General features: G+C 39.6%; 1 protein-coding gene across 8 annotated transcripts in view; it reads left to right on the top strand.

Annotated features, from left to right (window-relative positions):
• Positions 1–970: 970 nt before the first annotated feature.
• USP40 (ubiquitin specific peptidase 40) overlaps positions 971–23,511 on the top strand; it is a 40,057-nt gene continuing 17,516 nt past the window's right edge. For 2 of the 8 annotated variants that reach the window (XM_062002166.1, XM_062002173.1), the window contains exons 1-17: positions 1,029–1,467; positions 3,807–4,014; positions 5,057–5,124; positions 6,109–6,222; positions 6,815–6,979; positions 7,578–7,724; positions 12,332–12,475; positions 13,420–13,548; positions 14,081–14,182; positions 14,516–14,623; positions 16,564–16,891; positions 17,379–17,460; positions 18,478–18,649; positions 19,431–19,515; positions 20,687–20,757; positions 21,945–22,264; positions 23,137–23,263. In XM_062002166.1, coding sequence (XP_061858150.1) covers positions 1,447–1,467; positions 3,807–4,014; positions 5,057–5,124; positions 6,109–6,222; positions 6,815–6,979; positions 7,578–7,724; positions 12,332–12,475; positions 13,420–13,548; positions 14,081–14,182; positions 14,516–14,623; positions 16,564–16,891; positions 17,379–17,460; positions 18,478–18,649; positions 19,431–19,515; positions 20,687–20,757; positions 21,945–22,264; positions 23,137–23,263 — 2,391 coding nt within the window. In that variant the 5' untranslated portion in view covers positions 1,029–1,446. Of the gene's footprint in view, positions 1,468–1,717; positions 1,816–3,806; positions 4,015–5,056; positions 5,125–6,108; positions 6,223–6,814; positions 6,980–7,577; positions 7,725–12,331; positions 12,476–13,419; positions 13,549–14,080; positions 14,183–14,515; positions 14,624–16,563; positions 16,892–17,378; positions 17,461–18,477; positions 18,650–19,430; positions 19,516–20,686; positions 20,758–21,944; positions 22,265–23,136; positions 23,264–23,511 lie in introns of those variants that run through there. The other 6 variants (XM_062002170.1, XM_062002169.1, XM_062002168.1 and 3 more) reach the window with 6 other exon arrangements.

Raw genomic sequence — 23,511 nt, 5'->3', positions numbered from 1 at the left:
ATAAAACTGACAAGGCTACTTGGCTTGGGGAAGAAAACAGAAAATAATTTAATGCAGCACCAACTAAAACATAGCCATAAAATCCCAAAACATAACCAACATAAACCAACACAGAGCGGGACAGAGATGAAGAGTACAACCAGCCCTTTAAGACCACCTTCTCCTCACTCCTCCCCTCTTCTCTGCCTCAGAGCCTGATCCCAATGTTTTTATCTCCTCCACCACTGAATGGCTCAAGGGGGTAGGGAATGGGGGTATGATAGCTTCTGGTCTTTGTCTCTCCTTAGAGAAGGCAGGCTCCACACCAGCCCTGCATGGGCTGCTGCAATGTGTGTTCATCCCAAAGACTGCAGCTCCTCTCTGCCTCTATGTATAAATGCAGCAGAGGTACTGTTGGTTTCCTAGCTTTGTGGATTGCCACCTAGCACCCATCTTTGCACAAATATGCAACAAAGTGGTCTCTCGACTTTGTGTGTACATTGCCTTACTGCACACCTGGTAGGAAACCACGCTTTGTGGGACAACAATATTTTATGTTTCATGTATCTAACGAGTGTTCCTTTGTCTCTATGTGTCCATGATTAGCAGAGACTTCCCGCATGCACCCGGAACTGTAATAACCTAATGTCTACTTTCTAAGCTATAAAAGTTGGTTTGGAGAGTGACCATTTGTTAGGGAGTTTGGTACTACACTGCACTTAATCCTTGACCAGGATTTTCAGAAGGGCTGTTTCTGGCGGTGCAGGGGGTTGGGCCAGGTCTCCTCCAGGCTCTCGGTCTGGTGAGGCATCCAGGCGCCGCGACTTCCATGATGCCCCCTCACGCCCACAGCAGGGCCTTGCCACCGCTGCCACCAGCCGCTCGATCCCATCATGCACCGCGGCCAGCAGGGAGACTTCAGCTCCCGGAAGGCCTTGCGGGGAGGCGTGCCCTCCCAGGGGGCAGTGCGGCGCCCCTGCCAGCGCACTACGGTTCCCAGCACGCTGTGCACGGCCGCACCGGGCTGCTTTTTGTTCCGTATCGGCGGCCGTGCCTTACGGATACTTATTGCCTCTTCCAGGAAGCGCCCCTCTCCTGGAGAGACACCAGACAACGCTGTTCCCTCTGCAGGGCTTAGCCAGGTGTGGAGTCCCTCGGCCGGGGTAGTCATTAGGTCCCAGCGCACTTTGCCCGGCGCCACGACAAACATGGCGGCAGCCGCTGGCCTGTGGCGTTAGGTAGGGGCTCGGCTCGTGCTGCAGGTTCCGAGAGCTTTCAGCCGTGCTCCGATAGTCCCGATGCTGCGGGCGTCAGGCACTGGTTCTCTTCCTGTCGTCGGTGTTAGTCAGATGGATTCTTAAGACCGGATAAGTTTCCGGGGCTTGAGCATATGAAAGGTGGAGACTGGAGGAGGCTGGATTTAGCCTGAAGAAGGGGACGTGGAACCCGTGGTGTTATCGGGAGGGCATGGAGGCAGCGTCATCGTTGGTAGGGATGCATTGGATTTGGATGATAGGTGCTAAACCGAAGTGCAACGTGGGAGGTTGCTGTTAGAGAAAAGAAACATAGATCTAAGGCTTAGAGGGGTTTTGGGATCTCCTGTTGTGGAGTTGTTCCGACTTTGGCAGGGCAAGGCCTCAATAAGCAATATGCTCTCACAAAGCAGGGTGTACTTAGGGCATTGGATCAAGGGCATCATGCAGAAGTTAATTCGATTCTGTATTTCTTTATTTTTAAGGGAAGGAATCTGCTAGGAGTAGTGCTTTGAGGATCCAGCAATAAGGAGTGAGGACAGATTTGGCACTGCCCTGCTGAAGTGATTTGCTGGAGTATTGGGTGAGTGCAGCAGACTGTCATTAAGATGATGACTGTCTCCTAGATACGTGCGTTATTATGGTGATCAAACCTATTAGGAGCAAGCAGATGTGTATTTGGATAGGGGAAATAGGAAGAGTCATAGTCTTTGGATGGTTAAATGTGGCAGGCCAAGGTGGAAAAGGAGTGAAGGCTGTAAGACAGTTTGGAAAGAGTTCTAAACCTGGGAATAACATCTTGAAGCAGAGAAAGACTTTTACAGCCTTTTTTTTTTAGGTGGTAAAGGTATAAGAGCTGCATTCAAAGGAGAAAAACCTAGTGCAAAGAGATCAAAATGATTTATTTCCTGTGTATATTCATTAAGAAATATCTCCAGTTGTGTTATTTTATTTTTCAGAGAGGGAGGGGATGAGTTATAAGGGGATATGTATTGTATGAAATGCTGAGGAAGCATTATAAAACAAGCAGAGGCAAATGCTGCAATGATTTATGATTAGCTACTGTGAGCAAAAGCCCTTTGCCTTAAAACTCCTCTATTGTGGGAAGGAATAATATGGGCTTAATGTAATATTCTTTTATAAAGAAGTTTTGAGACATGTCTGATACACTATCAGTTGGATGAATTAACTACATTCAGCTGTTCAGAAGGCATTTAACAAAGTTTGTCACTGAAAGCTCTTGAAGAAATTAAGCTTGCACAGAAGAAAGTTCTTACTTGATTGAATAATTTGCTAAAAGATGGGAAACAGAAGCGAACTGTCACAAAGGGGAATGAGAGGGAATTTCTTTGTATTTTCACTATTGCCTGTGCTCTGCATGTCTTAAACTGTCAGAAATAAACAGTGAATGCTGAGATGTTTAATTTTTCATGTGAAATCGACTGATATATTGCACTAAAGGCAAGCACCATCAGTGAAGCTTTAAAGTCTTTGTTTCATTCAGCTGCCTATTAGCGTAATAGCAGATAGTATTAGTCGTAGGCAAGTCCAAAGAAGTGTAGCGTAGGGCACAGGTGATCGCAGGTTTATGTATATGCACATGTATTCCTGTAAAGTGCCTATATAATGGTGGGATTTGAAGTGAACATATAGGAGCGACATCATGGGGTAATAAGAAACATCACTTAAAAAAAAAAAAAGGAATGTAGTGCTCATGAGTTGTACATAAGAGGAATGATGCAGAGCATTATTATTTAGCTACAGAAGTCCATGGTTTGTGCACATGGTGAACATAGTGGTCCTCAGGTTGCAGAAACAGGTAATGGAGAAGTTTGAAGAGGAGGAAGGTAAGATAATTGAAGATAGGGAGCAGGTTCAGTTTTAGGAAAGGATATGTCTGTGGAAGGTCTGGAAGAGATGTCTTGAGCGAAGCATACTGAATGAAATGATGGCATGACAGGTATAAAAGAAGAGGGAGATGGCTTTGGAAGTCCTGGTGAGGTCACGAGGCTTCCAAAAAGTACTGAAACAATTTCCATGAGAAGAATTAGTTGTCATTGAGTTTCTGGCTCAAATATCTGGAAGCAAAGATAATATATCTCTGTATTTTTTCCTACTTATTACACTCTTCCCATTTGAACTGGCTAATACCAGAGGGAGATTACTTATGCACATGGATTTATTGAGAGAAAGTGCAGGAACTTTGCAGAACTTGAGAGGCTTTACTTTTCTTTCAGAAAACTGGGCAACTTGAGCACTTAATGACAGATGTTTAGAAGGACCTGTTTATTTTGCTTTGCATGTTTTTGCGAATGCAAAATAGAAATGTGAGGTATTTAATTCTAGTTGAAGGTCATAACAGACCTGTGATAACAGAAATAATTTTAATTCACTCTTTTTTGTTACAATAATGCACTGTATGGATCTGCCTTTCAATTTTAGAAAGAACAGAATAAGATGGAAACAGTATAAAAATTCTTCAGTTAAGGCTGAAAGTTTATTCTTGGAGGATTAGAGGTGGGTGGATTCAATTACTTTATTTTATAGTAAATAGAATTTCTGTTTTTTTTAAAGGATTGTTTTGCATTGACAATGTTTGGAGACCTATTTGAAGACAATTTTTCCTTTATTTCAAACAATCATTGTGGAAAAGGGAAGAAATCAAATCCTGAACCTCCAGCTCCCAGGGATTTCACCAACCTAAGTGGTATCAAAAATCAGGGTGGGACCTGCTACCTCAATTCCCTTCTACAGACTTTGCTTTTCACACCTGAATTTAGAGGTAATGTGTTAAAAATGTTCTTGAAATAATACTGTAATTGATATTTTACAGTGATTTGCATTTCTTATTATTTAAGAAAATCACAAATAGATTATTTTCTGGAACAGTTTACTTCAAATAAATTGTTACAGAATGCTGAGAGACGTTGGTCTGTAAAATTAGCATTGTTGCTTCTATGCAAAATGTAATTATTGTGCCGTGACTGGAGATACTGCAACCAGTTATGGGCTACCCAGTTCAAAGGAGACAGGGAACTCGGGGAGAGAGTCCAGTGCAAGGGTACCAAGATGATGAGGGGACTGAGACATCTCTCTGACAGAGAAAGGCTGCAGGACCTGGGGCTGTTCAGCCTGGAGAAGAGAAGGCTGAGGGGACCTCATCAACACCTAGAAATATCTAAAGGGCAGATGTCGAGAGGATGGGGCCAGTCTTTTTTCTGTGGTGGCCAGTGACAGAATGAGGGGTAACAGATGCAAGCTGCAACACAGGAAATTGCATTGGAACACAAGGAAAAACTTTTTTTGTTATTTAGGTGCGAGGACCCTGGGGCAGGCTGCCCAGGGAGAGTGTGCAGTCTCCTCTGGAGGTTTTCAAACCCACTTGGACACATTTCTGTGGCTCCTGATGGAGATCAATCTGCTTTATCAAGGGGTTGGACTGTATGAACTCTGAAGTTCCCTTCCAACCCCCACCATTCAGGGATTCTGTAAACATTACCTTTTATTATCTGTAAACAGTTACATTTTGTAATGAGAGGTTGTTGCTGTCTATAAAATGTCATTCATTTTTTTTTTAGCATGACTGCCACGATTCCTGAAAAAACAGTTTTTTGACATCTAAACACCTTCATGCTTCTGGTTTATTGTTATTCCTTGAACCAGTTGCAAGGATGACTGATGTTCAGAAATGTTGTTTAATGTTTTCATTTGCCAAAAAGAAAAGCATCTTAAAGCTTTTAAGTGAAAACAGAATAAATCTTTGAATAGGGGAAATTGTTTGCGGGTTTTTTTTTTAAAGGCATATTTTTTGGTTACAATTACAGAGGCGCTGTTTTCTCTAGGACCTGAAGAGCTTGGGACGCTGGGTGATATCAGTAAACCAGAGGCAAAGGTATTTACAGTTTTTTTTGGTCATTAGTCACCACTAAGTTCAGAAAGATATTCTTTCTGTTCACATGAAACTTCTCATGAATGAGGGAAAGCCTAACTTTGGTAGTGAAAGACAGCTTGGTTGGCCGATACTTTTTCCCACCGTTTTTTTTCACGCAGCAATAAGTTTCCAGTAAGCTTTTAATTCAAAAGTAAGATACTAAGCCTGTTTCTGCTGAAAATTGTAGTAGAGGTCATTTTGTTTTGAAGGGAATCAGGAATAATTCCAAAGTCTGTGCAGTCCTTTTTCAGGTTGGTCTCTTCTGTAACGGAAGCTACAGTACTGTGACTTATCTGTCACCAGAAAAAAATGACTGTGTGTAGCCTAGATCATGATATTGAGGCTTCCTGAAAGTTTAACAGCCTACAGACGCACAAAATAGCACGAGAAGGGAATTCAGTCTTTATTTAAGAAGTGCTTACTAAAGTTGATTAGAGAATTTCCTTCTTTAGTTCTCGAGTTGAAGTGACACAACTGATTGTTTGGATTGTTTTTCTTTGTAAGTAAAAGCTAATCAAGCTTGTCATTACACATTTTCCTTTGCATCTCATTTCATACCACCACCAAATTACCAAGGGAGGAATAGCATGGGGTAAATCTGTACATCGTGATGTCTTGTAGCTGAGTTCTTTGGGTTTAGCATAATGAAAAATGTCACAGGAAGTTGTTCTTTTTTACTATGGTGATGGCCTAATTTTAATCAATACTTTAAACAGTTCTTTACTACAAAACATGTTCCATGACTGTATTTGCTGAGCAAGGAGAGGCAATGTAGATTTTAGGGAACCAAGTCTGACTGATGTGTTGGTGTGAACTGAGTAATTTGAGTTATGAAAGCCATAGACAGTGGTGGTTTACTACAAGTTTTGTAGTAATTTTTTTTTTAATGATCTATTTGAGGACTCTTTCTGATCTATTTGGGTATATTTTGGTTTCTATTTTTAGGTTCGAATAATTCCACTACAACTTCAGCGATTATTTGCTCAGCTTCTGCTCTTGGACCAGCAGGCTGCATCTACAACAGACCTTACTGAGAGCTTTGGGTGGAACAGCCATGAGGTACAAATCATTGTCAGTGACACCAGCATTGATAATCTTTTTCCTGAATGGTGAAGACCTTTTTAGTTTGAAGTCTGACATTTAAGAAATATCTTAAAATACTTCAAGGTGTGGAGATAGCATTGAATTGAGCCACATGTTGTTTTATACTATTACATCTGCACATGAAGTATGTGCCAATTACTCACAGCAAGCAACAGAAGAAAATCGTTGTGTTAGATACAACTTCAGTAGCTTTTCATTTGCTTTTACAGGAACCTTTTTCCAACAGTAATTAGGGCTCTTGTCTTTAAGTAATTAGATTCTTGCCTAAATTGAACTGTGTAACTCATCTTAGACTTTAGTCTAAATATACAAGCAGAGATGTTTTATGTGGGTTATAGTTTATGGACTTGTGGCTATGTAGAGAGCATAACTAAATTAAGAATGACAAATAATAATGAAGGTAGTAATTTCCTACTCAAGATTGTGAACATATGGGTAGTCATTGAGGCATTTTTCTTCACACTAAATATATATTGGTTTTAAGCAATAAGAAAAGCAGATGACAATATTTTATTTTTGCAAGTTTGTTTGTTTTTATTTCACTCAGGAAATGAGGCAGCATGATGTGCAGGAGTTAAATCGGATTCTGTTCAGTGCTTTGGAAACTTCCCTTGTGGGGACTTCAGGTCATGACCTTATTAACCGATTGTACCATGGGATTGTTGTGAACCAGATTGTTTGTAAAGAGTGCAAGAATATCAGTGAGAGACAGGTAAAGTCAGAGGATTTTTCGGGATAGGTTTTTGGTCAGTCTGTTGAAGATACTTTAAATGGTTTTTGTTGGTTTTTTTTAAGCTCTGAAAACAATGACATCTTTCTTGAGTATTGCTGGTGGCCCTTTGAGCGTAACGTGTGTTGATTAGAGCACTGCAGACTTGAAAACATAAGAAAATTATGTATGACTTTGTTGTTAAGTCTGTCTGGAGTTTTCAAAACCACTTACATTAGGCTGTGAGTCGGAGGTAAAAAAACAAGTGTTATTCCATTTTCTGGTCTGGCAAGTGTTACCTGTAGTAGATGTAGTTAGCAGAGAGCTGAATAGTGAGTTAACAACAATAAGATATATCTTTACAGTCTTTTACACTCTTAGTAATTTAAATAAAGGTTTGGGCTTTTTTAAATTAATTTATCTTCTGTGGATGTGTGGGGATGTTTTTCCTCATCAGCAATGAAAGCAAAATGAACACTCCTATCTACTCTGGTGGATGGGATGAGTACTTTTCTAACGTATATGAACTTACTACCACTTACCTCCTTATACCACTACAACACAACTTAATACCTTATTTTCTTCTTGTACTTCTGCGTAGGAAGATTTCTTAGACCTAACAATGACGGTAAAAGATGTATCTGGCTTGGAGGAGGCCCTGTGGAACATGTATGTAGAAGAAGAGTACTTTGAAAATGAGAACTTGTATCGATGTGGAGGCTGCAATAAACTTGTCGAAGCTTCAAAGGTAATGCATCCGGGCTTCTCATTATTCAATTTGCTAACAGTTAAGAGCTTTGCTTACATTGCTGTGTCTGTCCTCTTAACTCTGGAAAAAAATTCAGTATCTTTAATGAGATGGCATATAAGAAGATGCCAAAATCTGAGCTGTCTTTTAAACATCAACAACTATGTCAAGAAAAGCTCATGACGCTCATTCCTTGATTTGAATATGTTTGCAGTCTCTAATATGGCCAGTGGTGATGAGGTTGGCGTATATTTTTGAGAGTATTGCATCATCCACACACCTCTGCTGCCCCTGGCATTGGGAATTTTGAAGGATAGGCTAAAAAGCAAGGTAAAGGATAAAGGGAAAATAAACATATCCATGAGACCATAGAATTTTTCTCATGGAGAACCCAAATGAGATAGAAAAACAGTAAAAAACTCATCACTCTGCATAGAGAAATGGGATCTGTTGATCCAGGTATTGTGTTATTTCTCTGATGCAGTCATAAATGAAAGCCTTAGTTAGTATTTTCAATATGTTCTTTTGGGCTGCAGCCTTTAAGTGAGTAAGAATTTATTCATGCAAGAAATCATCCATCTAGTGTGTGAGTAGCTGGGTAATCTTTCACCACATAAGCTTGTGTCATTCTCATCTGCTTACTTCTGGCATAAGCACCACTATTTCGTGGATAAGCATCTCAACCACTTGCTGCATGCTAAGCCAGTGGCTTCCAACCATGTGCACCACCAACAATCAGTTTGCCTCCGTCTGACAGGCCAGGCAGGAGGAGGACAAAAATCCAGGCACAGCAAAGCCGCTGTGTCATACTCCTATGTTCAGAGCGTAGACTGTGAAGGACTGTGAAAGTCTCCTTCAGACTGTAGCTTGAAGGTGCTTTTGAAGGTAATTGGTGGCTTTATCTTTTGAGTTGTACTGCTTTGTCATAATCATCCAGTGAACGATTCACTGCTTTGATCTGTGCTCAGGTGTGGGTGAGGACTGTCAGTTTTGAAGCGTTTGGGGTTTTTTTTAAGTGACTTGTAAAGCCAAACGTGGTGACCCTTTCCTGTGCTGATTCATAGGAATTCCTCAGTGTTTGACTGACAAGTCTTGACATTAAGCCTATGATGTTTCTTCAGAGCAGTCTGTAGGAACTCAGGGACATCCAGTCTGGAGTACACCCTTGTCTGGCCTGGTTCCCTGCCTTCACCTCTGAGCTTCTTGAGAAAACTTTGGATACTTGACACCTGTGGACATCTGTGTCCTCTAGAGGAGCTGTGTGACATCAAGTGTTTTGCTAAGTGATGGTATGGCTGATGACACTGGCTACTCTCTGTGTGCCAGTGCAGCCTTACAGCATCCTTGTGCTGGCAACTTCTCACCATCCATTGGTTTAGGACAGTTTAAACTGGCTTTCTCAACACAGTAATTTAAGACTTTTTATGCATCTTGTCATCTGTCCTCTTAACTGGGGCCAGGGAAGAACAGTCCAGTGAGAGCTTTACAAGAGTTTTAGGTCTTTAAATTGCGTTTTTTTCAGAGTGATGCACAGTAGTGTTTGATTTTATTCTGCACTAATCTTTCATGTTGTAAGTTTTTTTTCTAATAAGAATTTGCTCTTTTTTCTTATTATTCCCACTATTTTTCCTAACATCAAACAGCCAACTATTGGCACACTGATGTATTCTGCTGTCTTCACACCAGCAAAGCCCTTTGGCCTCTTGCAGTGAGTCTTTTCTGCGACAGGATGAGTGCAAACTAGACGTTGCGGCACCCTTAACATGGAAGGGAGTGGATAATCTGAGGACAGGGGCAGTTAATCAGTGACTCGTGGGTTCAGGAACATTTGTCAGTGCCTCACATTGCTTGGTTATAAGGGATTGATTGAAATAAAGTTTACTGAGGTCATGGGATTGTGAGATTACAGTTGCTTATCTCTCAAATGTACTTAAGCATGGAAGAAGATAGTGAGAATTTCAATACTGGGTAAGAAGTCACATAGCTGGAGCGTACCATGTGAATGGAAAACCCTGAGAGAGAGGGGCTATGCTTGGAGGCGGTAGCATTAGGGAGGCAGTTATCTAACAATGCAAACACCTGCCCACACCTGACTTGTTTCAAAGACAAGATGGCCCATGACATTCCTCCATTCCTTCAGTACTCTGATTATTATTTTCCCCTCCCCTTTTGTCGTGATTTCTAGAGAAATTAGTGACTGAAGAATCTCATGCTTCAGAACTTTATGAGATTTTAATTCCACAGTCTGATTATCACTCTAAACTTAGAAAAGCATGCAAAATCTTTTCAGCCACTAAGTTCTGCACCATAGTCTTCACAACTAATGTAAATGGAATACCTATTTCAGGGATTTTCTTAAACCTAGGAGGCTGTGTTATGGCTCTGCAAACAGAGCTGGATGAAGAGGTTGGAAAGGCTCAGGGATGTGTCCATTGAATACACACTAACATTCAGAGGTGACATAAGATGGTTGATTTTGCTTTATACCAAGGTTTCTGATGTGCTCACAGACCAAGTTCTCCCATCTTGATCGATATTCTTCCTTGCCAAAATGAATTATATTGGCTTTTCTGCCTTGAAGGTCCTTTCCTATATAAATGAGAGTGACTTTAACCATTGCTTGTTTGGTCTGTGACTGTCTGTAGGGTCTTCCTAGTTATACCTAATGCATGCTACTCAGACACAGCAGCATGTTCATTTACTGTATCCCATAGATCTTAGTCAATGCTCTTTTCTTCAAGCAGCCTGTCAGATCTTAAGCAAGATTCCCCTGTGTTCTATGCTGGTGGTGTTTTTTAGACCATTTCTGTTGCAGTCAGAGGCAGACCAACAGTCACTCAGCAGCAGACTAGAAGATACATGTGGGTGTGGCATCTTTTTCTGAATGATTTGTACCCATTGGAGGTAGTTATGTTACAGATAAGATTGATTCTGAAAACACTGTGCCTATGCAAGTCCTGACCTATACTTGGAGTCACACAACCCCAGAATACAGGAAAACTCCTCAAGGGTCATAGTAATAAAACTCAGGTGATGTACAAATTCTGTGTTGAGAGGAGATGATCAGAAGAGACCAAAAGATTAATAGCCCTATCCTCAACTGAGGTCTTTTTCTTGCAGGACAGCCAAGCGTGTAGGCTATGTTTGTAGTTTGAGCTTCATTCGTAGCTTTCTTCTTGGAGTGGCTTCTGCACTTGTGGTAGATGCTGAGTGCCTCACTGTACATCTGGGAAGGCTGTGTGCTGCCATTCAGTGATATCTTGACTAGCTTAAGAGTTGGACAGAGAGGAACCTCATGAGGTTCAACAAGGGCAAGGGCAGAGTCCTGCACCTGGAAAGGAACAACTACCTGCACCAGTACAAACTGGGGATGACCTGCTGGAGAGCAGCTCCCAGAGAAGGACCTGGGAGTTCTAATTGATAACAAACTAAACATGAGCCAGCAATGTGCTCTCATGGCCAGGAAGGCCAATGGCATCCTGGGGGGCATTAAGAGTGTGGCCAACATGTCAAAGGAGGTTCTCCTTCCCCTCTTCTCTGCCCTGGAGTCCCTAGGCTACATCTAGGGTCCTGCACTCCCCAGTTCAAGAGAGACAGGGAACATTTGGAGGGTGTCCAGTGTAGGGCCACCAAGATGATGAGGGGACTGACACATCTCCCTGACAGAGAAAGCCCCAGATCCCACAACCTGTTTAGTCTGGAGAAGTCTGAGAAGGGACCCTATCAATGCTGATAAATACCTAAAGAACAAGTGTTGAGAGGATGGGGTCAGTCTGTTTTCTGTGATGGCCACTGACAGGACAAGGGATAATCTGGAACATAGAAAGTTCCGCTGGAACATGAGGAGAAACTTTTTTGTTGTTCAGGTGAGGGAGCCCTGGCACAGACTACTTACTTGTAGAGTCTCCTTCTCTGGAGTCTTCCAAAACCACTCAGACACATTTCTGTGCAGCCTGATCAAGGTGAACCTGCTTTAGCAGGTGGTGTGATCTCTAGAGGTCCCTTCCAATGCCTGCCATTCTGGGATTCTGTGAATGGCAAAGATATCATGAAGTTGTGTTGCTCTTCTGCAGCACCTGCTGTACTGCAGCAATTGAATGTTTGATTATTTTTCTTTGGGCTTCCAGACTTTGTCTGGCACTGGTGCTGAAAGGTGCTCTTCAAGAGGCCAAAAGCAGAGTTGTTGAGAGTATACTGTGTAGTCTGACCATGAATAAGCACAAACCCAGAGGTTTGAAGCAGTTACTTAGTATAAAATTCAAGAAAATGCTCTCACAAAGAACATGTGGGCTATGGAAATATAAGTACTGACTGGAGTTTCAGCAACATCGTCCTTTGTTTTCTGTAGGAAGATAAAGTATGGGACTGATGGTCACTGTTCAGGGAAGGTGATGGACTTAACAGAGGGGAAAGATCTTGATTGCTTTTGGGATGTCTAGTTGTCCAAAATTGAGAATTAAGGAAGATATTTTAAAAATTAAAATACTTGTCATGTCTGCCTGGTTGTAACAAAGCTTTCTTTGAAAATAAAAGATGACTGTAGCAAGGTGGAACCACTGTTCTGTTGTAACTCACTGCTTACAGGATTTTTTTTAATCATTTTACAGTCTGCTAAACTACGCAAGTTGCCACCCTTTCTCACCATTTCTCTCCTGAGATTTAACTTTGACTTTGAGAAGTGTGAACGGTACAAGGAAATAAGCTGCTTTACATTCCCTATCCAGATAAATCTGAGGCCTTTTTGTGAGCAGGTGTGTACTCTTGCACATAACAAATATCTCAAGTTATCTTTCATTTTTCATTTTGAGCAACTTGGTAGGGTTCTTCTCTGTCCTTAATTTCAAGTTTTTGTAATTCCAATTTGTTTCCAAAAGACCACTTGCTAACTGACTGGGAAATATCTTGTAGCTATACAAGGGGAAATAGTATAATAATTGCCTAGAGCTTAATATAACCTGCGTTTGAAAGGAAGATTATAACCTGGACATAGTTATTAAATTTGTTTTTATATTGTCATCATCTGATAAGGTCACATGTAAACGTAACTGTAAATGTTTATGTGCCTCTAGTTTGTTCATTTTTCCTAGGACTCTGTCTTTGCATTCATATACATATCTTTTGGTTATAAACTGAGCTATGCCATTTCGTGATGGCAATTTTTGATCCTTAATATGTATAAAAGTGTACATAGTAGAGGCACGGTTACAGAAAAATATATTTTTGTAATTGACACGTTGCAAGCTTGGGAATTTCCCAGTGTTTGCATTTCAGGAAGCCTTTTTTATCTGGTTTGTATATATACGTGTTGCTTGTTTTTTCTCTAGTCTTTTAAGCAAATCAAGCCTGATTATGAACAGCAGGTTGATCTCTTCTGTTATTTGCATAAATATTTCACTTTTAAATTTTGAATTTCTAATATTGTTCAGAATCGTGCTTAAAAAGTTACTTAATAAGCCTGTGTCTTGGTCCATACTTTGTGTCAGTCTATACTTGTGTTGCCCAACTCTGAAAAGCCATTTCAATCTCTGCATGTGCAAAAGTGTACTGTGAAGTATTTGAAGTTAGGCTGATGGTGTAAAATAGTCGTTGTGTGAAAGACTTATGGATATATCTTATTCATAGAATCATAGAATTCATAGAATCATTATTGTTGTTATTATTGTTTTGTTCTGTTTTTGTGGGTTTTTTTTTAAAGACTGAAATGGATGATTCAGAGTACCTGTATGAGCTCTTCTCTGTTATTATACATAAAGGTGGCTGCTATGGAGGACACTATCATGTTTATATCAGAGATGTGGATGAATTAGGAAACTGGCAATTACAAGTAAGTCCTAAAGGTTTTTTTCTTCTTTGCTTGACATATCACATTTCTCAGAAAAGTATTGAGCTAGTGGATGAAATATACTTCCAAACTAATGAATATTTTAGTGAGGCTTTTGAGCTCTCACATCATCAAGAAGGCTAGTTTCCCACAGTATGAGATCTCTGTCAAGATTCTGCAGCAAATTTTAGCCATCCAGTCTGCTGAACTATTTCATTTTATTGGACTCACATTTTCTTTCTCAAATGAATAAATGTTTTGCTGCAGTGACTTGCACAGTCATTTTAGTGGATGACTCTGTCTGGATGTTTTTAAATAATGTCAATGCCTTTTCTGTTAAGAAAAACCCCAAACAACTGAGAATGGATATTCTGTATGATAATACACAATCCATAGCAGGTGAAGGAGGCAACTTAAGAGAACTTCCTTCACACTTCTAAACTGTACATGCTAATGTTAGTACAGACTATAATTGAAAACTGCTAGTTATGTGTGAAAAAACAGTATTTGTGAGTCTCTTATTTTTCTTATACAGGAAGAAGTGGATAGACTGATTGAAGATAAGGTTTTAAGAGATACTGAAAATGGCAAAGAAATAGAAAATCCATTGACAGTGTTGAAAAAGATTTTATCAGAGGTATAGTGTATAAGGAGTTTATTGCTTTGATTTTGATATGAGGGAATGTATAAGAAGGGATTAGTGTATGCAAGAGTTGTCAGGTTTAAGTGTACAGAACTCTGCTGACCGTAGTGTAACAGATAAAACTTAACCAAACTTCAATATTTGTAGTGGCTCTTGAAAACAGTCTTTTTTGAGTATTTAAAAGTTGCTTACCTAAGCTGTTGCAAAACGTGGTGTTACATTGGCTACTAAAAATAGGAAAGATTTAAGTACTTCAGAATTGTCTTCTTTGTCTTGATCCCTTGACTTCTATAGCCTTCCTTTTCCTAATTTTTAATTTCTTTGTAGGAAGAGGCTAAACAAATTCCTGTGGATCAGTTAGGGCAAAAACTATTGGAGAGAAACGGAGTGTCCTGGAATAAGAAATACCGAAAACAGTATGGAGCATTACGAAAGGTAATGTTACTTTGTATTTTTACCTGTTAAGATAACTTTAAGTTTACATTCCTATTAAGTAGTCTATAGGATAGTAATTGACAAAATACCGGCCCTTGGACTAGCAAGATGGAACAAGTGTAAGATCTGTTTGTAAGATAAATTAGTAGACTTGAGAACACAGAGTAGATTTTTAAGGAATTATCTGTCTGAAAGCTTGTATCCTTTTTCATCTATATGGCTAGCCTATAAAAAAATTAACCTTACCTGCTGAACCTGCTTTCATTTGTGTCTGTGAGTGGGTAATGGGATGAAGTTGGAACACAAAAAGTTCCACTTAAACATAAGGAAAAACTATTTCACCGTGAGAGTGACAGAGCCCTGGCACAGGCTGCCCAGAGGGAGTGTGGAGTCTCCTTCCTTGGAGGTCTTCAAGACCCGCCTGGACATGTTCCTATGCAACCTGATCTAGGTGAACCTGCTTCTGCAGGGGGGTTGGACTAGGTGATCTCTAAAGGTCCCTTCCAACCCCTACCATTCTATGATTCTGAGTGAAGCTACAACAACACTACTACCATGTGAACATAAAAACACTGATGAGAATTAAAGAAGAGCTACATTATCTATTCACAGTCATAACAAAAATGAGCCTTTGAGAATGTATGCTGCTTTTAGGTTGATTAGGACTTGTCCATAAAATTAACAGTTCCAGTAAAATCTTGTTTGTCAAGTTGGTGACTGTATTTTCTAATGCTTTATGGAAAATACTTTAGTGTTTGTTTTATAGATACATGGAAGACCCATGTTTGACTGTGTTTGAGTAGAACTAACAATGCTATTTTCGTAATAATTATTTAAAAGTAGTTGTGATATCTGAATGTGAGTCTTCTGCAGAGGTAGATACTTTTCTGACTTTGACAGGACAGTGATTGGAGCAAGTTGAGAGCAATCCAGTATTAACCATTTCAAAATTTGAGTGTTATTGTAAACATTGCTAAAGCTGACTTTCCAGAAGTCCTGAGTGTATGATCAGTGCAGGACTTGCCTTATTGAAATAACTGTAAATTGGTTTACACTTTCTGAAGTATGAATTTTTGTAGTATGAATTTTTTATTATTGAAATTCAGATTTTGGGGAGTTATTTTTCTTTTGTTGGAGTGGGTTTTTTTTGTTTGTTTGTTTTTGAGGGAGTTGGGTGTATTTTGTAGTCTTGTGGGAGAGTTGTAGGATCTTTGGTGTCCAACCCACCCCCTCATCTCTGGAGCTACAATTTTATTTTGTGTAATTTGGACACCAAGCTTGTTTGACATATGTACGTGCTTCTAAAATGAAAGCAGAGAACAGAGTAGATAAAGTTGGGTGAAACCAAGCAAATACATTTTAAGTTCTTGCGATGCTACAGCAGACCAGATTTCAGCCCAAGATCCCTACTTGGTAAATACGGAAGGGAGCAATCCCACAGAGACCAAAACATGGAAGATACCAATGTTATATGGCTAAACTAGATGGGATAGTACTCTGTGTGTCTGATAAGGCAGAAGCTTTGTGATTGCTTATAGAGCATCACTGTGTACTGACTTTCCAGGGACAGAGTATACACTTACAAGAAATGTTTTAAAAGGACTCCAGTGTCTCAAGCAACCCTTGAAATTCAGAAGTTAGTCTGATTTAATTCTTAGTGGTGCGTGTATGTTAAAAACAATTATTTTGCCATTTCTTGTGTTATAGAAGTTACATGAGAAATGAAGCCAGCAACAGTATATAAACGATCAGGCAGATATATAGTGGTAGGAAAATTACATTTTTCTGTGTAAACTGAGGAAATCCATGAGGAAGCGTCATAAAAGCAAGTTTGAGGGGATGAGGTTTGTGTATGAGTTTGAGGACGAACCAGTAACTAATGCTGGCAGCTATATTTAAAACTGGATATCTTTTTCATCGTATCTTTGCTTTCCTCTTAGTATTTGCAGAATCATCCTCAGATCTTCGAGTTTAGTCCTGATGAAAATAAGGTTGGTCTGAAGGAGCAACACAAACTCCCATTTAAATCTAATTCTCAAGACCGGGATCTCCAGAGCCCTCCTCAGAAGAATGATGTCCTGTGGAAATCAGAAAAAAGTCCTGCAAGGCTAAGGGACAGTGCTGCTGGTTCTGGTTGCCATTGGTTTGATCTGAATGATTCAAAAGTTCAACCAATCAAGGAGAAGGATATTGAGAAACAATTTCAGGGTAAAGAGAGTGCCTACATGCTGTTTTATCGAAAGTCTCAGTTAAAAAGACCACCTGAAGGTACTCAAAAACTTATCTTGACATTCTGGGGCAACAGTGTGTTTTCTGGAGGGCAAAGGCTGTTGGACCTTTCTGTCCTTTCCAAGAACTGATGACAGAGTTTTCTTTCTAGTGCTCATTTGAAAACAGGGTTAACTAAGATACGCAGAGGTTACCTCCAAGGAGGTAATGACCAGCCAATGGACTGTAGCTGGTACCAGCTTTTTTCTAGTACACTTTACAAATACTAACAGAGCATCTACTGAAACAAATACAAGTAGTTTCCAAATAGCATTCGTGTATCAGTTTCCCTTGGGGAAAGATTGATGGGAATAAGTAAAAGCACTTCTTTATTCTTTGTATCATCTTCCAGTTTAATTTTCTGTATTACAAAGGAATGATTTTTTTTTCAGTCACTGTGGTAACGTCTCATCTTGAGCACTTTACTTGTTTGCCAAAACACATTTTAAGCAGCTGAGGCCAAACTAGACTGTATTACTTGTTGCAGCACGAGGAAATCCAAGGTACCAAATTCCAGAACACCTTCTGAAGGAAATGAATGCTGCTAATGCTGAGCTGCAAAAAAAGAGGTATATTAATGTAGCTGTACCTGTCTCTTAAACAGAATTCTTAATCTGCAGATTTATGAAATGATTTAAAGTGGAAAAAAACCTCATTGAGTAGAGCCAGACACTAAAATGATTCAGTGTCATAGAGGTTACACTGGGAACACAACTTGTGTGTCCAGATATGCCTCCTTCTGGTTCCCCACTTGCCTGTTAGTGATGTAATTAGGTGTCCTACAGAATTGCAAGGGAAACCTGCTTACAATTTAAAATTATATCAATTTTCTTGTGGAAACCAGCGCAATTCTAGAAGGAGAATACCTTCTCTTAGCTGTGTATGGAGGGAGTTGTCTGTTGGAGGAAGGAGGAATGACTTGCTTTAATGTGAAACAACAGAGAAGTGATGTCTTTTGCCAGAAATGTGGAGGAAAGAACTAGTGATATTCAGGTTGGTTGAAACTTCCTTATGGGAGAAGCACAAAGAACTGATGATATGCCTGAATTGCAGTTAAACTATGAAAATACAGGTACATGAGACAGAAGTCTTGTGTGCTATCTGTGCAGTGCAAATTTCACTTTTTTTTTTTAAAATGGCATGTTTGCTGCTCTGTTTAGCCAATAGAACTGTGTACAGGTATAAGGCAGAAGGCATGATAATGCCTATCCTGACTCAGTTTCCATGCAGGTTTTTTTTGTCTCTATATTTCAACAGAGCACTGGTCTGGAACATAGCCTGAAAAAACCTACAGTCTGCACATCCCTACAAATGAAGCTTGTTCTGCTTAGAAAGTAGAAGCAATGTACTAGTGCAGTTCTAGTGCTTGTGTGGAGGATGACTATGCTGTTGTATTGTACAGTATGTAAATCACTGTCAGTCCTTGAGCACTTCTTTGACATCTCTTGATGGAGTGGGGAATGTGACAGTGAATTTAGCTATGAGGGTGTCAGTTCCAGGATATTTGCAGAGAAGCATCTCTGAGATGAGCTAGACATTTGTTGGTGTGGAATTCACCAGTTTATTACCGTGTTATTCTTTCAAAGAGCGGAATGTGACTCAGCAAACAATGGCATTGATTTACATCTCCATTTGAGTTTACGTTACAAATTTCACAACGGGGCTTTGCATCCTTCACTTACATGGGAAGAGAGCATTGTGGATTTGACTATTGATAGAAGAAAAACTCTAGGAGACCTTCGACAGTCAGTATTCCAGGTATATGCTACATGAAATTAACTCAAACATGTCAGTTTTACTTCAGTGATAGCCACAATTTTTATCTCAATGAGAAATTTCCATCAGTAAATATGTTTTAGGGGACTAAAAACTCTATGGATTTACACAGAAGGAAATATTGGTATGAAGTCTATTCTTGAAGTATTAAAAAAATGCAACCATTGAAGTTGATAAAACTTTAACTCTGTACACTTTAGGCTCTCATAAGCTATTGAGCAGCATGCACATGGACTGATGCTTTGCAGAACTCCAGGCTTATTCTTAACATTTCAGTTTGTGACAGGTTTATCTTTGCATTTTCAAGGAGCTTGCTGCCCTTAAAGGGAACTAATCAAAGTAGTTTAAGAAAAAAGAAAATTAACTATTGACTGTGGTATCTTTGCATTTATTCTCTACTAAGGTTAAAGGAATGAGACAGTTTGGAAAGTGCTTTTTTTGTAGATACCTAAATCAAAGCTAACTTAGGAAACTCTGTTTGCTTTTTCCTGTACCTCACGAGTTTTGATTAGTGTCCAGTTGAAACTTGATTTTCATCACTCTGATGACTGCTCTGAAAGGCTAAGTCCTAAATGCTTGACTGTTTCCTCCATTACTAGCCTTGTTGAAATAAATAAATACCTTTGTCTTGTTAAGTGTCACAGAATGAGCTTGGTAACTAGGTTGTTAACGCTTTTAGTGAAGTTGTAATTTTGAATGGTGTAAGTTATTGCTTGCTGGTGTGTTTGTTTTTTTTTTTTTTTCCCCTCTTATTCCCAATCAGATGTTGGAATCTTGGGAAGGAGATATGATTCTTAGTATTGCCAAGCCTTTACCAGCAGGACTGCATCTTTACCAGATACTTGATGGTAAGACTATTACATATAAGGCTTCCATGTTATTTAGATGTTGTATTTACTGCAGACATTGAAGATTTCATATGTAAGACATTGTGAAGAACTGTTAAACTGAGCTGTCTTCAAACTCAAACTTACGTGCAAGTCATGGACTCAATCCACTACTCTTAAGTGATTTAGGACATACTTAGTGAAATGAAGGGTTTTGAAAATTTATATATAATCTTTGTTGTGAGGTGCAACAAGACTGTAGATCTTGTGCACGTTAAATACATCTGCTGACAAAATGTATCAGTCTGTATATTAACATTGATTTGCCTGTGAGTGTTTGTTTTCATAGTTTTACTGACTTAGATAAAGGAGAGGATAGAAGAGGGGAGCCAGGTTAACATCAAAGAAAAGTGTAGGTTAGACTTAAGCTGAAGTAGGAATTTTGTAAAGGAAAATGCTGACATAAAGAGTACATTAATTTACTAAGAGTACATTACTATTTTAAAATCAGGAGTTCTATCTCCAACATTGCACTGTCATGCAGTTCTAAGTGCTAGTCTTCAAAAGCCTCTTCAGCAATTTAAAACTTTTGTAGTCTTTCTTGTCTGTTCAAGAAAATTAGGGTTCTACCAGAACATACCCCAACTTTCCATGATGTTGCCATCAAGACACGGAAGTACTCACAGCTGCTATAAGTACTTCTCCAAATCTAGTACAATTCTTTAAATGACAATGGCATTTAAAAAATCTGAATCTGATAGTAGGATGGTGTAAAAAACTTCTGCATGGGAATTAATGTTTCAGTGAGTGGGCTTGGAATGTACAGTGCGTAACTTGTTTATGAAATCTAGCCTTTTTTATTTTGAATCTGTTCACTCACTATTAAATCTCATGTAGGTAATCCTGACCAAGCAGCTTTGCAAGTGCTAACTTGGGCCTCAATTTGCAAGGGATATTGAATGGAAACCTTAATGCTGCATGCCTCTTTACTCGGTGAGAGTGCTGTAGGGGTGTGTACCCACTTGTGTTGCTCTTGGTACATAAATGAACCCCTTCTAAATGCTGATCACACAGCAGCTTTTGTAATGAGACACTTAGACAGAGTAGAATGTGCCAGCATATTTCAGTTTACCGGCTGACCCCGCTTGTCTGTTTTGTCGGAGTAGGGATAACACGATATGCTCCTTTTTAGGAGATGAGCTGACATTGGATGACATTGGACTGGCTGATGGAGCAGATGTCTTCGTGTGGAATGGGAAAGAGGTGAAAGAACCAAATAGCCCTCTCTTTGTTAATTCCAAATAGATAAGATGTAGTCTCCAGGCTTGTTTTTAGAAATACTGATCTGTTCTGCAGATGTGCTGCTGACATAACTGACGCTGGCTTTGGGAACACCTCTTCAACCTTATAGGATACTGTGTTTTTACAACTTGTCAGTATACCTTGACTGAAGTACAATGTGCTGCTTGATAAAATTATAGAGTTAAACTATGCCAAATGCAGTGTGGTCTGATGGATAGATGCCTGTAACTGTCCAGTGCCCGTTGCATTGGGTTATATTCTGAAAGCATCTGGTGCCCCTTGGAAGGAGATCCATTGACAGCAATAAGATAACAAACATGCCCTGTGGTGAATCATTCCACATACAAAATTAGTCCTGTCAGTGACTACTTCTCTGTGTGGTCTGCCTCAAATACGATGCTCCTTTTCTGATGTTGCATCTTCATTTTAAAATTCATCTTCTGCTTAACTCTCGGATACTTGTCTCGGTGGCTGTAGAATCATAGAATGGTGGGATTTGGAAGGGACCTTTAGAGATCATCTAGTCCAACACAGAATTTTGTCCCATCTCTGCAAAGAAATAAAATTTTACTTCTGAAAGTTTTTTACTGCAAAAGTATAAATTTTCTTTCTGATTTATCAAAAAAACACCTCAAACCAAAGAGAGTCCTAGAGGAACACATTAATTCTTGTCTTGATATGGTCTTCAGATACTTCTACATGCTTCTTGGTATGGGCTCACTACTCCAGCTTTCTATGTGATTAAATGGTCCTTTTCAAGGTTGGATACCAGAAAGGCCAGAGTTTCAAGTGTCTTTTCATCTGCTTTAGTTGCACTTTTGAGTAGTTCTTTAATATCCTGAGAGACTAAATTCCTCTGTTAATCTGAGGGAGACCAAGTATCCACTGGTTTATGTTCTACTGTTACTCATGTATTTACTCTCCATGCAGCCTTGGAACAGGCCTTAGCATTATGTTTTCTTTCTCCAACACCTTTGAGTTACTCTCACCATTTGTTCAGTAGGCATTTGGTCAAAGATGGTTTAATTTTGATGAGGAGAGACAGTCCATCTTTTTGTTTCAATAATGTTATTGTTGTCACTTACTGATATCCAGTCTCCTCTATTTTATTGATCACCCCTTTCTATATCTTGCATTCTGTATTTCAGGTCGGTGGTACAAAGGTTATGACAGGCCCTGATCATGAACCCGTGGTTGTAAATGTTCTTCGTTTAGCAGAGTATAATGAAGGAGGGAAAGGTCAGCATTTCACAGAATCACAGCACGTCTTTTCGTGCAGCACAAAACTGAGTGATCTGCATGAAGCCTTAGCCCCCTCAGGAGGAATCATTCTAAAGAATAACCTAGGACCAGATAAAGAAGCCAACAACTGGGAAGTTTTTCGTGAAGAAGATATGAAGGAAACAGTCAAAAGTGCTGGCCTGACAGATGGATGCTCAGTACTAATCTTAGACAGCCATGACCAGAGGTAACCATTTTGATTAAAGTACAATTAAACTAAAAAGCAATTTTGACAAAATCTTTTTAGTTAAGATGATGTTAGCTGTATATGTTACTTTATTTATTACTTTAACTAAGACAATGTAATCTTAAGTTTTGGAGATCAGATACTTACCAACTATTAGGTATTTCTTTGCTCTTGAAGTGCAGCTGCAGTCACATCTTTTGACTTACACTCATAAAGGGGAAAACCTGGTGAGACCAACTTGTGCTCAGTATGCTGGCACGTCTTTGGCATAACGTGAATTTCTACCTTTTTACTCGTGGCTCTCTGAGGAACAGAAGAGCAGTATCAAAAGAGTATGCAACAATATTGAATCTAAAGCTGCCAGGGGCAAATTTCTGGTTGTCTTAGTACATAGCCCTTAGGTTAAGTTCTTACGGGTGTGTGTTTATTCCATAAATTCTGACTTCCTAGTAGAAACAGTACTGAAAAATTGAGACTAAATGAAGCAGTGGGAGGATTCTTCACCAATAACTACTTCTGTGTTTACATACAGTAGCAGAAATAGAGAAAATTTCCAATTTTAGTTATGGCTAGATACACTTTTAAAACACTTTATCCAGAAGCTTTAAATCCAGCCTCAGAACGTAACTTTAAAGTGCCTTCAGAGAAGCTCAAGTCCAATTGAAAGCCAGTTGCCAAAACAGTTTTTACTGGTTTACTCTGAACTAAGTCCAGAGGTGCTGGGATGCCGTCTGAGGCCTCTGACTCTTTCATTACTGTTAGTGACCCAGGCATTACTAGTTTATTTCAGAGCTTTGGTATGTATGATCCATCCCAGACAAAGGGTAGTCCCTCCAGTCTTTGACCATCTTTGCACTGTATCATTTTTACAGCTTTGTGGATGTGTCAAGTGGCAATTTGACTGCTTTTACCTACGACATCACCTGGCTCCAAGTGAAAAACTTCTGCCAAAGGGAAGAAGAGGAGAAATACGTTAAGATTACTGCCACTATTGAAACAGTAAGGAGCCTGACTGTTCAGGGTTGTTACACTGGCAGTTTCCCTGAAAAACTTGTCTGGTGCATTTGGGCCAATTAACGACCAGCAGATTTAGCCTCAGGGCTAAAGTTTTTCTGTGATGAAAACAGTGTGCAACTCAGAGTTACCATTACTGAGACACTTTTCCTGCTGTGTAATAAGACTGTAGCACTGGCAACTTAAACCAGTGAGTGCAGTCTTTATTAGTGTGCTTGGGTGGGAAACAATTT

Source organism: Colius striatus, chromosome 9, assembly GCF_028858725.1.
Source record: "Colius striatus isolate bColStr4 chromosome 9, bColStr4.1.hap1, whole genome shotgun sequence".
In the NCBI taxonomy this organism is placed as follows: domain Eukaryota; kingdom Metazoa; phylum Chordata; class Aves; order Coliiformes; family Coliidae; genus Colius; species Colius striatus.
Note: the sequence above shows the minus strand (reverse complement) of the source record. Positions and strands in the feature narration are given on the sequence as shown.